Raw genomic sequence first — 14,666 nt, 5'->3', positions numbered from 1 at the left:
GATTTAAATATTTCTTGCTAGTTTTTCTATATTTAACGCGACACAATCTACTTACCTGCCAAGCCAGCTTGTTAGCCTTTGACTTTAGCTTGTGTTTGGATTGTGTTGTTACGTAACATCCTTAGTGTCTAAAACAGATGGCGTTACAACTTCTTCTGTGATGTATTTTGAGCTTTATAATGCGCCATATTTATGTGAATGTTTTGTATCTTTAGTGCTGTCTGTGTTCAGAAGTGTTCCTGGACACTGACATGCTCCCAGCTGGCCTGCCTCCTAAGAAGATGGTTTTGTGAGAGGTCCTTTCCGAAACGGTACCAGCAAAATTGTGACTGTTCAGGTTCCTAAAGGAAATGGATAGTAACCAATCAGAAGCAGCTCAGATGGAGGCTCAAGAAGACCATCTTATAAAATCCAAAGTGGACGGTGAAACGCAATTGAAACAACAAGTGCTTGACAAAACACAAAATGAAAAAGGGAATATTCATAATGGTGAGTACTGACAATGTCTCCCCCTAACTAAAATCACAAGGATGGCAAAGGCTAGAAATAACTTTGTGTTTGGACCTGTTTATAATATGTTCTTACAGAAATGACTGTCCTTGAACTGGGATTAGCGTGTATACATCCCTGCTCTCTGACCTGCAAAGTGTTTTCCCCTTTAGGCATATTACTGGTAACACTTGTATTCTGCAATGCATGACCTGTTTTGGTGGCTACTACAAGGCCTGAGGCCTTCTACTGCTCCGTGTTACATGACTCTTTGAACTGAAGTGTTAAATAGCTGGATTGAGCTCTGATTGTCATCTTAAGAGAGCCAATAGTCTACAGTGGTTAAGGTTTAGGAGAAGAATAAACAAGTCAATATGAAAATCACTGAAAATATTAGATTGGTTTGTCTTGCAAGATGAGCCCTAACTGCTGCATTATTCTTTCCAGCCACATTTCTGACTAGCTATTGTAGTTTGACAGAGTTGCCCAGTCAGCTAGGTGGAAAAACCTTTCCAGTATAGTGAACAAGAGCTTGTCATGACTAATTGTCAAATTCCTTACGGCTTCTCTTCTCACTTCTCTTTTAGGTTCTTTCAGTTCCGATGCGATGCCAAATGGAAACGGACTGGCAGAGGACTTTAGTGCTACAGGGAACACCCATATAAATGGGTCCTTGTCTCAGGCAGCCCCTCCCCAGAACACCAGCTCCCCAGTCAACTCCCAGACCCAAGAGCCCTCCCCAGGTTTGGCTGCTTTTCCACCCATGATGATAGAGAAGTCTGAAGGGGCTAGGGCCAAGATCACGGTTCACACGGGTGATTCATTGCAGTCGCTCAGACTCAGTATGCCTTTGCAGGAGACTGAATTGTGTAAGCATAAACGTATGTAGAGTGAATGCCCCTGTATTTTAACCTCATTTTGCTGTGGAGTGTTTTTCTTTTTTGGCTTATGTACACATCCATTTTAACTTCCTTTTCTGTGCATTACATGAACGGAATGATTCAGTGAGACTTTGTTTTAGTAGTTTGACTCAACCCCCTTTCTTCAATTTGCATTTGATTGTTTGATTAGCATTTGGTGTAATTGCTTCATTTGGAACACTATTTGGATTAATGGCTGTGTTTTGGTACTAATCCCTCTTGTCATCTATGTCATCTCTTTGGAGGTATTTGAAAGTCAGGCACAGTTGCCTTGTTTGCAGTTATGAAATGTAATATTTTTAGGCTTGGCACAAACTGTAGTGATTTCGATTCACATTATATCTCCCACACAGAATATTTGTAGCAGCACATGAAGCGTCCTACACCATCTCTTTTGTTGGCACATGAATATGACTGAATGTACAATCTGTTTAATGCATTTATAGATGCCATCATTTAACTCATTGCAATATTGTCAATATTTGCTACATAGCTGTTGCAATCATGACTGAATTAACGTTTTCATATCCGCATACATTAACCAACAAAATGGAGTCAGTGATACAGCATTGGGCACTTTTTTTAGATATATGGGTGTAACAATTTGAATAATTTGTTTACTATTGCTGAGTGAGGACAGGATTCCTGACCTTTACAACCAACAATATACAGGTATTTACTTGGAATCAACATGCAGCTCATTGCTGGGATTAAAACGTGCACAGTCATAAAAGCAGGTCTTGTGTAAATAAAGAGCTGTAGTGTAGTTGTGCCGTATGAAATGATAGGGATCATTCTTTCTTTTTTTACTTTCTTTGTAGCCAACCAGAAGCCATCATTGGAGATGGAGAATGAGGAGAAGATTCGCCTGGAGGCTCGTCGACGTCTGGAAGAGCAACTCAAACAGTACAGAGTTCAGAGACATCAGGAGAGGGTGAGTTATTGGAGTACTGTCAGGTTATTGACAGCACCAGCTGTTCTTCTATTTCCCCTCAAGGTCCTAATTTTTCCAAAACCAATTTCGGCAGCTTTAACATTATGTTAACGTGAAATTTCTTCCATCCGACAACTATTTATTTGATCCTGTATATGTATAGTTCACTTGTGTGTTTGGGCTCATTCTCAGCTGATGTTGGTTGCAAAACATGCTATTTTCTTGGAAAATGTAACCAAGAAGATAAACAGTTTAAGAGGTGTAGATGCCACAGCTTTTCGCTTTAGAGAAATTTTCAGCATTGGTGCAGTTTTGGCTCCATTCTTTATAGTTTCTGTCATTGCTATTTCTAATTTAATATGTTGTACTGTGTGTTTCAAGCTGAGCAACCTTGTGTTAGATTTGATCAGGATGGCAATACCATGGTTCGTTTCTTTTTCATTCTAGTCTCACCGCACCACCCCCAAAAACAGACGATTCAGCACTCTGGATCCAGAGCTCATGCTGCATCCTGAGGATCTGCCCAGGGCCAACACTCTTGCCATGACCACAGAGTATTCCTTCATGAGGACCAGTGTCCCCCGTGGTCCCAAACTGGGTAGCTTGGGAATTCCCCCCAGAAAGCCCAGATCACCCCGCCCGAGCAAGATTCATTCTTTGGCTGACTACCAGTCTCCAGAGAGTGATGGTGCAGGTGGGGGTGCAGGTGGAGTGAGGTCAGCAGACAACACCATGACCTCCCACCAGTCCACCATTAGCTCAGTGTCCACATTGTCTGAGGTCAGTGTGATGTCAGAGGGCAGCACCTGTGAGAAGGAAGCACAGTCTGGTGCTTCACTCCAAGTTGGGGACAATGTGTCAGAAATTAACGGCAGTGAATCGGGAGCGAGGCCAGGGAACGACGGCAACGACAGTGACAGCTCGTCTTACAGCAGTGCGTCTACCAGGGGCACATACGGTATGCTCTCCGCAGCAGTGGAAAGACAGCGGGGGCCCTACACCGTGGAGGGTAGGGAGATTGCCCCTGAGGCCATGGGCCAGTTCCCTTCCCTGCAGGAGGTGCTGCAGGCAGCAAGTGAAGAGCAACACCTGCTGGAGCTTGAGCGCGAGCAAGAGAGGGACGAGATTGGGGAGCCTCGAAGCCGCAGAGACAGTTTCTCCAGCAGGTATTTGGAAGGGGAAAAATGACTACAATCAACAATTCTTGGCATTAATGTTTTGTTTACAGCCAAATTAAAGCCAATATTGCAGTTCTCACAATGATTGCTGGAATGTACACATTTGGCCTTTTAGTTTGTTATTTAAAACAATTGATTGATTATGTGAATTGTTCAAATCAGTCAACTATTTGCCACATAATTTAAGCACTAATATTGATTCTATTTCTTGCAGTGTTTCTTTGGAGAGTTCAGTGATGGGCCATGATGATATGCTGCAGGTTTTGAAAGAGAAAATGAGACTGGAGGGTCAGCTAGAATCTTTGTCCTCTGAGGCCAATCAGGTATATAACATTGATTTTTTTGTACTCATTACTGTTCCTTTTCCACAAATCATCCATCCATGTGTATTCGGTACAGGAGTGGACAAAATAACATGGAAACCATGAAAGTGTATTATTTGTATCTAGTATCGTGTTTTTTTTTCATTCACCAAAGTCTGCTAACAAGGCTAGTTGTGTTCGCATAAACGGTGGTAATTACAAGTCCGTTAACACCGTAATATGTTGTTCAACTTTGCCTGCTAATGACTGCCAGTTCAGGCAGCATCACAGCCTCCAAAAATATTAAATTTAGCTCAATGGCTCTTAATTTACCAGATGACTTTATACTGGAAACCAAGAATTATTGGGCTTGAGAGCTTACCCCACTGTCCTTTTCTCCAGTCTCTCAAAGAGAAGACAGAGCTTCAGGCGCAGCTCGCTACAGTAAATGCTCAACTGCAGGCTAAAAAGGAGGAGGCTCAGGTCAGCCAGGAGAAGCAGAGTATCCTCACTACAGAGGTCGGCACTCTGCGGAAAAACTGCAACCAGCTAGAGAAGGCCATGGTGGAGCTCCAGGGCAGTCTGGAGAGCAAGGATGCCAGTCTGACTTCTCTAAGCAATGACCTCAAGGTGGCTGAAGACCAGTACAAAAGGCTGATGGGGAAGGTGGAGGAGATGCAAAACACAGTAACCTCGAGAGACATTACAGGTGTGTGATGGAGGCCCAGAAAAAACGTATCAACAACTTATTCAGCAATAAATGAACAACATTTTTAATTGTGCTTTGACTTAATGAACCACCCAGACTACTGGTTTGCATATCCAAACTCATGATTAAAATACAACTTTTGGTGTTGGACTTTTGCAGTCCAAGAGTTGCGACAGCAGTTGGGTGGTCTTCAGAGCCAGCTTCAACAGGTCCAGCTGGAGCGCAGCACCCTTCAGAGCCGAATGAAGACTTCCCAGGCTGAAATTGAATCACTTCAGCAGCTCAGACAGTGGTATCAGCAGCAGCTAGCTCTTGCCCAGGAGGCCAGAGTACGACTGCAAAGCGAAATGGCCAACATGCAGGTAAGGTTGACGCTAATGCCATTGGTTTTTCATCATGGCTCGACATTTGTCAGACAAGATTTGACATGACACAACACATTTTATATGTTGTTATGTCTCCCAGGCTGGACAGATGACTCAGATTGGTGTTCTGGAACATTTGAAGCTGGAGAATGTGACTCTTTCCCACCAACTCACGGAGACCCAACACCGCTCTATCAAAGATAAAGAGCGTATTGCTGTTCAACTGCAAAGCATTGAGGTATAGTCTCCAACATAATATAATGATAATATGCTATCATCCGGTTTTAAAAGTCTATATATCCACTTAGGAAATAACCCATACCTTTTTAGAGTAATTTTACAGTCAAGGATGTTGAATAAAAGCAGACTCTGAATGACTACAACTCAAATGTTATCATATTTGTTTTTTTAAATTGGTGTAGGATATTGTTGATAACATTTTACTGTCTGTGATTTTAGACCGACATGCTGACCCAAGAAGCTGATTATAAGCAGATCCAGGAAGCAAAGAACATGGTAGAAGGTGATCTGCAGCAAAAACTGGAGGAGTTTGAGGATGAGCAAGAACGCTTAAGTAAATTGGCCAACACAGCCAGCAACCTAGAAAGGGAGCTAGAGCAGGTAGTCAAGGCCTTTTTGTTTTCCACCTTGTATGTTCAGTAAAATGTGTATTGTATTCTCCTCTAAACTGCCTATCACATTCAATCTTTCTTAGGCAAAGTTGATCCTTTCCCAGAAGGACATGCAGCTGCAGTCACTACAGAAAGAGCATCTGGAGCTGATGCGCCAGCTGACCACCACTCAGGACAACCTGCAAACCAAAGGGCAGTCCATCAACCACCTAGAAGCCCAATACCTGGAGCTGGAGGCCCAGCTAGCTGAGCTGCAGACAGAGAGCAGCACCAAGGACGACAACATCCAGTACCTCCAAAACGAGAAGATTGTCCTGGAGGTTGCGCTTCAGGCAGCCCGGGCCGAAAAGAGCCAACTTGATGAGGGTGCTGAACGGCTCGGAGAGGATGTTCTGATGGCTTCAGATATCTTGGATCAGCTCAGACAGGACGTCCAGATCAAAGCCAATCAGGTATGATACAGGTGGGCGGTGAACAAATGTAAACTGCAAAAGGAAACTTAAAATAACGGCATTGAAAAATAGCTGCAAGCACGACTGACCCGTTAACAGTGACTTGACAACAAATATTGGCATTCTCTTGTGTCCCTTTGGGCATCAATATATTCCCATCTACTTCTGTTGTGACACCTTGAGTTACATATGTTATGTCTCTCAGCCATGGTGAGCAGCAATTCTTTTGGCATTAAGCATTGTAAGAATTGCTGAGCTGCTAATGACTTAGTTAGACATGGACATGCATTTCTCAGAATCCCTCTTTGTGTACCTCTGTCATAAAAGTGTTTTCCATTTGGCTTTTCAAGTAGCTTTTGAGTCAATTGTTGGGGGGGTTATCCCTCCTCCACAGTGTAGTGAATAATGAAAGTCCTTTGCTTTCTTACAGATTGAAACGCTTCGACAAGAAAATAGTTCCCTGAAGAAACAAGCTCAGAAACTGAAGGAGCAGTTCCAACAACAAAAGGTAATTCTTCGTCCTTGCTCTTACAGTACGTGACACAATGTACAGCTTTCTCTTACTGGGTAAAGTTTTTCAAAGCCTGTGTAGACTTGACATACAATACTTTTTGTATTACATTTATTTATTAAAAAGAAATCTCCCAGCTGACTAAGGTTGATGATGATGATATTGTTGTGGGAGGATGTATTGTAGAGCCAGATGGCTGTCAACTCAGAAAAGAGCTGGTTGACATGCCTCAGTGATTTCAGCAGGGGTGGATGTTTCTCATTTTGCATTTACAGGCTGTCAAAAGGAGTGAATTGACAGAATGACAGAAATATGAGTTGGATTTCTTTCAAGACTTGAGCTTTTGTAGACCCTTCAGACTCGAACATTTACATTCATCTCGGTCCACCAAAATGTACTGGGGACTGCTTTCAGCAATCCATTGAAAGCAAAACAGTGTACCTCTAGTGCTAAAGAAAAGCAATCAGGCTGCATTATCAACACTGCATCTGAAGTAACTATGTTAATGGAAATCTGTGACGTACACATACGTAGCTTGACTGATTACCTACTTGTTAAAGGTGTACAGGATAGTGGGAAACAAGTAAGAGAAGATATTAAAATGCAATGCCCTTTTTTGGTTCATAGCAAAGTGAGAAAATGTAATCTATTCGAATGCAGGTTCTTACATAAACATTTGTAAAGCTATTTGAACAAATTTGAAAGCTCTACATAACAAAAAGCACCTGACTCAGTTTTCCATTGATTGTCTCCTGTAATATTTAGGGGAATGTCTGACTGTCTTCTAATTAAATGTGTGTTTTCATGTAAAGAACCAACACAAAGCTATTTAGGCTGAACAAGTAAAGCCTGTAGAATTTGTTGGAACTTCTTTTTTGTTTTGTTTGCTATAACCAAGTGTAAAGTATTTCACTCAAGCTTAGAGATGATGCAGTGTGGGATAAAAAAATGCTGCCCTCTCTCTTGTACTGTATCCATAGTATGTTGTGAGAAGTAATGTGCCTGCTGCCTAAGAGTCAAGTCAAATATGAGGAGCACTCCTTGAAAGGAGAAAATGCTCATTTCATTAATTAGACCCATGGTTATTGACAAAACAGGTGATGGTGGAGGCTTACCGTCGGGACGCCAGCTCCAAAGACCAGTTGATCAACGAGCTCAAGTCCACCAAAAAGCGCCTGTTAGCGGAGGTGAAGGAGCTAAAGCAGGAGCTGCTGAGCGTTCAGGGGGAGAAGCACAATGCAGAGCTGGAGCAGGCCCGGCTTGCGAAGGAGGTTGTGAGAGTCCAGGAGCAGATGAACAACATGGAGGCTCATCTGCAAGACATTGAGAAAGAAAGGGATCAGCTAGAAACCCAGATTCATGTAATTATACACATTTGTTCAATATTTCTTATCAAATTTACTTCACAAAGTAAATGTTGATGTTTTGGGTGAAGTTGTTAGCCAGTATAGTATGAATCATATTGTAATGTGAAGGATCCTGTTTTTCTCCCAATCCAGTCTTTACAGTTTGATCAGAGTCAACTAGCAGCAGTCACAGAAGAGAATGAAGGTCTGAGGAAACAGGTGGAGCAATTGGAAGGAGAAGCCAAAAAGTGAGTCATCTGCTGCATAGAGATATGGAATGCTTGAATGACTCCCACAGTAATGATCTCTGTGATAAAGTGTTACTTATAAATACAAATAAAGGCTTTTTATAAAGCGCTTATAAAATTCCTGATCCTTTTGACATGTGGTTTGAAAAATGTTTTTGTACCATCTATATCTGTAAATGAAATGGGATTTTTAAGATGTATTTGTCTGCACACCACTTTCGTTCATGTCTAACCTGATTTCCCCATGGACATTTTTTACTTAATTTCTTATCTGCATCTAATAGGGCCATCATAGAGCAGAAGGTGCGCGTGAGGCGACTGGGGACAGATTTGACCAGTGCTCAGAAGGACATGAAGGCCAAGCACAAGGCCTACGAGAACGCTGTGGGCATCCTGAGTAGGAGGCTCCAAGAGGCTCTGACTGACAAGGAGGCAGCCGAGGCAGAGCTGGTAAAACTCAAGGCCCAGGTGTCGGATGGGGGAAACAGCCAGGCCTTACAGGTACTGTATCAATCTGCCCAACCTTCTACAGTTACTTGAAAAATTCACAGCTCCAACATTTGTGAGCAAAGCATTCTACAGTGTGCGAGCTCTTATCCATTTACAGTCCTTTTGGAATTGAAATTCGGTTGCAGTATCTGTGTGAATCTTCCTTCCATTGTACAAAAATGTAGAAGCCTAAGGCAGTTGGGATACTGTGTATGTATGTGTGTGTGTGTATGTATGTATATATATAACCAAGAACACTATTAAACAAATAAAAACATGAATAGTATAGCCTTCGATTTACCCTTATCCTCTACTCACATGTTGTAAACGTAAATATTTTTGTAGTTTCGTTGTGAATAATCCTGGATAACTGCAATGTTGTGAAATACAGTGTGGTTTTATTTGCCCTCCAGGTGAAGATTAAGGCTCTGCAGGCTGAGTTACAGGCTGTGGCCAACAGCAAGGCTATGCTAGAGAAGGAGCTGCAGGAAGTGATCAACCTCACCTCCACAGAGCTGGAGGAGTACCAGGAGAAGGTCATGGAGCTTGAGGATGAGGTGAACAAGGATATTTTTTAACAGAACTGCTCAATATGTCTAATGGGATGCGTTTCCTGTATTTATTTCCCTTAATGATGTCACAACCCTGTATCTTGTCACTCAATTTATGTATATTACTTTGTATTAATGACGTGAATTGATTTCATAGCTTCAAGAGTCCCGATGCTTCAAGAAGCGGATTCGAAAGTTAGAAGATGCCAACAAGAAGCTAGCACTGGAGCTTGAACATGAAAAGGGGAAATTGACTGGATTGGCACAGTCCCACAATACACTGCGGGAACATTCCAACATTTTGGAGTCTGCCTTAGCTAAGAGAGAGGCAGATCTTGTCCAGCTCAACTTACAGGTGAAAAATTGCATCTTATAATGTTGATATATTTATTTGTAAAGTATTGTTACCTGAATGCCGAAATACAAAAACATATACTTTTTAATTTGTTTTAACAAAACATTGTTTTCCCATTCATCCTTTTCTCAGGTTCAAGCTGTGCTGAAGCGTAAAGAGGAGGAGGACCAGCAAATGAAGCAGGTGGTTCAAACGCTTCAGCTTGCCCTGGAAAAAGAGAAAACCAAAGTCAATGACCTGAAAGAACAGGTAGGAGCTCTAAGGATGCAGTATGTTCTCCTTTTTAAGTTTAAACGCCAACTGCACGTAATTTTCAATTTGCCTTTCTAATGAGTCCAGTCTGTCATTTGAATATATTTGAAAATATATTTTGACATAATTTGCTTGGCACAAGGCACAGTAAGATGTCTTTTAAGAAATATACAATTTAGAAAGTGGAATTGTGATATGTATGTTATGTAATGTAATTCCAGCTGCTTTCGGATTGTACTAATGTAATGTGTCCTTTAGGTGGCAGCAGCAAAGGCTGAAGCGGCCCACAATAGACGGCACTACAGGGCAGCTATGCTGGAGCTGTCAGAGATCAAAAAGGACCTGCAGGCCAAAGTAGACCTGGTCAAAGCTCTGCAGAGTGAATCCCACAAACTACAGTATGTGCATTTGCCTGATTTAAAGAATGCATTGACTTTTGGAAAATTGCTTGTGTGTATCTCTGACCACTTATTTGTCATTGAATATGTATTACTCTTCAGAGCTCAGGATGAGCAGCATGCTCAGGAGGTTTCCAGGTTCCAAGGGGAGTTGGCGGAAGCCCATTCACAGCTCCAGATCCTCCAGAAACAACTGGATGAGGAACTGGCCAAGCAGCCCCTCACCAACCAAGAGGTAAGAGACTGACTTACACTGAAATATTTTGCTGATGATGACTGTCATTTAAATATCTTGATAAAGTGAACTTTATGGACACACTGCTTTTTGTTTTATTATATTGCCTGTCTGAATTTATTATAATACAACATGTTCACCATGTACTCTGTTATTATTGTCCTGCAAGAACAATTTTCAGTGACAATGATGCCTAACATTGACTCGTTCAGGTTGAGGACCTGAAGTGGGAGGTGGAGCAAAGGCAGAGGGAGATCGAGGCTCAGAAGCAGCAGCTGGAGATGATGGAGCAGTGTCAGCACAGGGAGCTAAACAACATACAGAGAGCTCTGCAGGCAAGTATTAACTTTCCACCTGTAAAAGATGAAAACAAAGCGAGTTACTTCACTAGATGTTTAAAAGGAAAATATTTTTTCTGTATTTACAAATACACAGAATAACTTTTACTAAAGATGACTCTCTGTCTCAGAACATCAAAGTTGAGCTGGAGTCGGTGCAGGATGAGCTGAGCGGCACCAGGAAGGACAAATTTATGCTGCAGGCCAAAGTGGGTGAGCTGAGGAACAGCATGAAGACAGTCCTTTTGCAGAACCAGCAACTAAAACAGGACCTCAAACAAAGTCGTCTCAGGAAGGTATTTCAACATTTCAACATTTATTTTGAACATTTGAGTGTTTTTCACCTGATTTCCAGCCACAGCAGCTTTTGAAATTTTGGGTTGACCACTGAATCATCATTTGTCATAGCATATGAACACTGTCATTTATGCCAATATTTCTAACCAGCCTAATCAATATTGTTGTAAAACCATGGCCTACTCATAAACTAGTCGGGCTCTAGTGTTAAGTCACTCTTTGTCTTGGTATGAAGGCTATCACATACTTTGACTATTGCACATTAGTAATATATACTATTAAACGACTGAGCTATAGCCATTCATTTCTATGAGTAATACATACCGTACAAAGCTGTAGAGACAAACGTTGCAAGTATAATTCCAAGTAAGAAATTCCTGCTGAAGATAACAGACTAAATGCATCCCTAAAATTGAGTTTTTTTGGGGGGGTGGAGCAGCAGCGTATGGAGCTGAAGAGTGAGTGTAACCCATCCAACCCGGTGACACCAGTTAAAATTCCAGACTGCCCAGTGCCTGCCTCCCTATTGGATGAGTTGCTGAAACCATCAACTTCTGTCAACAAAGAGCCCCTCAACAACCTGCACAACTGTCTACGACAACTCAAGTAAGCATCTTGTTCTAACCAAATGACTTGGTGAAATGAGCTTTATTTAATATTGCAGCAAACAACTATTTGCTATGTAAATATAGTGGTGTAATTTCTACCTGAGCAGAAAATGAAGTAATTCATGTGTTTCTTATTATCCAAGCTTCTCCTTGCTTTGTTGACATATGGGCCATGCATGCTTTCAGTGCATGTTAATGCATGTGAGCGTGCCCCACTGGTTAGCTTACAACCGCTGCTCTACCTCATACAGCAGTTAGCTGATCACGACTTCCCAACCGACAGTCGTTGCAGAAGCCTCTTTCTCTCTCAACTAAACACTGTTAGCTCTGGCAGCACTAGTTGTTTGTAATGTTTGCGCGGTTAGCACCCATAGCTATGTGCCGCCGGCTGGCCATCGTGAAGTGCTGAGCAACTATTCAAATGCCATAAATGTTTGTTTTTTTCTCAGGGAGGAGATGGACAGCCTCCAAAGGCAGATGGAGGAACACACAGTAACAGTACATGAGTCAATGAGCTCATGGACAAACGCAGAGGAGGGACTGGCTCAACTGGAGCTTGAAAACAACATCTCCGAATCATCAACGCCGCAAAATAACAATGAAGCAGAAGAGCAGCAGTCCTAAAATATATATATGAATGAATATATGAACTTGGTTCAGGCCATAAGAGGGAGAGTGGAGTTTTATCCACAAAGGCACTTTTCAGACCCGTATTCCCTTTCTCTTTTCTTAACAATTGCTGCCAACATTTGGCATTCTCCCATCAGCACAGACATGCTTTTTCAGTCATACTTTATATATCATAGCTTTATTCGTTCCTCTTTATTTGACAGCTGTTTATATTTGTATTATGCTATTGTCACATTTATTTATTTTGAGTTAAGTAATTACATCTTATCTGACAGCCTCTCCAAGAGGATCATCCATCTTCAGTTTTATTATCATAGACACAGATAGGGTCTAATATGGACTGTTTAACAACTTTTCTTTAGGCCAGTTTTCCCCTTTGAGTCAGCAGTTTTTCTCTCTAAAATGTATTTAGTCGTCATCCTCGCAATATAAGATATGTGGCTTTGTATGCTGCTTAATGATGGCTGACATTATTTCAAAAAGTGTTATGGTGACAGAAACAAACCATTAGTCTGTCACCAGACTGGCTATGAACTGTTTTTCCATTTATTTGTGCCTGTGTACGAGAGAAGTTGCTCATCTATGATTTAACTGATGTGGTTACACATCCACATGATTTCTAAACAGTTGATGAAAAATCATCAATCCTTTTCATGATAAGTCATGCGCAATTGTGGTCAGTTTCTTTTGTATTGCCTCTTGTTAATATGCAGTGTTTCTTACATTTATTGTAACCATATCACATTGGGTTCCTAAACTGAAATCGTTCATCTCAGTTATATATGGAGGTGTTTTGTCTAGCATGGACTGCAGTAATTTGTACGCAAAAAATAGCCTTAAGCAATCTTTAATATGCTGTAAAGGACTAAGTTGGTTTGAATGAGCATATTTCTGCTGAAGGTGTCTAATGTTATATTGTATGTGTGTGCAAATCCTTACTGAAGAATGGTTTATTGTAAAATAATGGGTCACATCAACGGAGAAAGAAAGTTGTACGATGAAGCAGAAATGTTACTACTTCTAACAGCAAGTGCAATCAGATGTGTTCATTTTCTGTTACATTTGGTACAAGTTTAAAAAAAAATTGTTATACTTGTTTTATGGCCGTTTCATGGATATGGGGCTAAGTTAATTGTTTCTAGAGGTTAATATATAAATTGCATTTTTTGTATGATTGTAAAATCATCATAATTGTTTAATAGTGTAACAAAGATTAAATACAAAGTATCAAATGCAAACCGTGAATTCAAAGCCGAGAGTAATTCTGGTACAGCTGCACTAAAACGTCAGTGTAAAGGAAGGTACAGTGTAGCTTTCTGCAAACAACCTTGCTGCACTGCTCTGTCGGTGTTCATTCCCACACTAAACTACTTCTTTTTTTTTTAAACACTGTTGTGTGCTTCTTCCTAAGGGAATTTCCAAAGGGATAATGCATATTTTGAGAAGAATGCTTACTGAGGCAAATAACATCAAATGTATTGATAAACTGTGTTCTGTTCTTTTTGTGTGGGGACTATCTTCTAAACTACCTTTCACTGTAATGTTAGGTAGTATTTAATAACGTTTGCTCCTCGACACCTGCGCTCGTGTTGCTGTATCTGCTTTTTCAAAGATTGAAATTGATTCATTCCTATGTTTTAACATTTGTGTTGGGAGATGTGATTGTATTCATCATAAAATTGCACTATTCATCTGTTGTTATAGTTTGTTCTCATTCGTTATAGTTTATCTACATCAACTTCCTAGATACGTCCCAAATCCTATGTCATTTACACACGTTGAAGTAGTTTTTTCTGATCAGGCACTCTGTTAGACGGAACAAGGTCCTCGCGCTCTGCATTTTGAAACCGTCGCGCTGAAGAAGAAGACACCTAGCGACAGTAGCTGGGGAGAGAGGAGGAGGTGGGCATGGCGCTAATTACAACGATACTATGATCAACTACCAGTGCTTTATAGTTGATGATCATTGTCTACGGCTATGTGTTTGGTGAAAATACAGGAACGGTGTTCTTACTGTGCTTCATAACGTGCATCTTGGATGATTAGCTTCTTGCCTTGCTAAGTGGCTAATGACTGCTAGCATGCTTGTCAAACTCAGCTTCCGAGAACGGATTGTAAAGCGAACGAACGTCGTCCTGATTTTATTTGCTTCCAACTTTAACAGACAAAGATCTATTCTGGTACATTAGGTTTATTCTGGTGTATGTATGATTATCTGGAGAATCGCCATGTCTTGCAGTTGGCTTGCCTCATACATGCTTGACCAAGTTGGCCTCCATGATTGTGCCAACGTAATATTCTTTAGTGGGGTGTTTATATCGGCACTACATTTCCACCAATTTGTTATTTCGTTTATTTAAAATAGGTGGATTTTGTTATTGACCACAATAACCTAGACCCAAATTCGCTAGGTTATCGTTTCCATGG

General features: G+C 41.1%; 1 protein-coding gene across 1 annotated transcript; it reads left to right on the top strand.

The window, feature by feature from the left end:
* Positions 1-350: 350 nt before the first annotated feature.
* golga3 (golgin A3) lies at positions 351-13,890 on the top strand (the record flags this gene model as incomplete). The annotated part of the gene is made up of 23 exons (XM_079222856.1): positions 351-489; positions 1,077-1,358; positions 2,231-2,343; positions 2,791-3,509; positions 3,736-3,844; positions 4,226-4,532; positions 4,692-4,894; positions 4,998-5,135; positions 5,357-5,518; positions 5,613-5,981; positions 6,412-6,489; positions 7,590-7,853; positions 7,992-8,086; positions 8,371-8,587; positions 8,989-9,132; positions 9,284-9,481; positions 9,614-9,730; positions 9,992-10,131; positions 10,234-10,366; positions 10,579-10,701; positions 10,836-11,000; positions 11,441-11,607; positions 12,059-13,890. 23 exons carry the CDS (start codon positions 351-353, stop codon positions 12,231-12,233), a joined length of 4,557 nt encoding a protein of 1,518 aa, XP_079078982.1. The 3' UTR covers positions 12,234-13,890.
* Between the last annotated feature and the right edge of the window lie 776 nt (positions 13,891-14,666).

The sequence above is a fragment of the Taurulus bubalis genome, assembly GCF_910589615.1.
Source record: "Taurulus bubalis genome assembly, chromosome: 8".
Classification (NCBI taxonomy): Eukaryota; Metazoa; Chordata; class Actinopteri; order Perciformes; family Cottidae; genus Taurulus; species Taurulus bubalis.
This window is presented reverse-complemented; position numbering and strand designations above follow the sequence as displayed.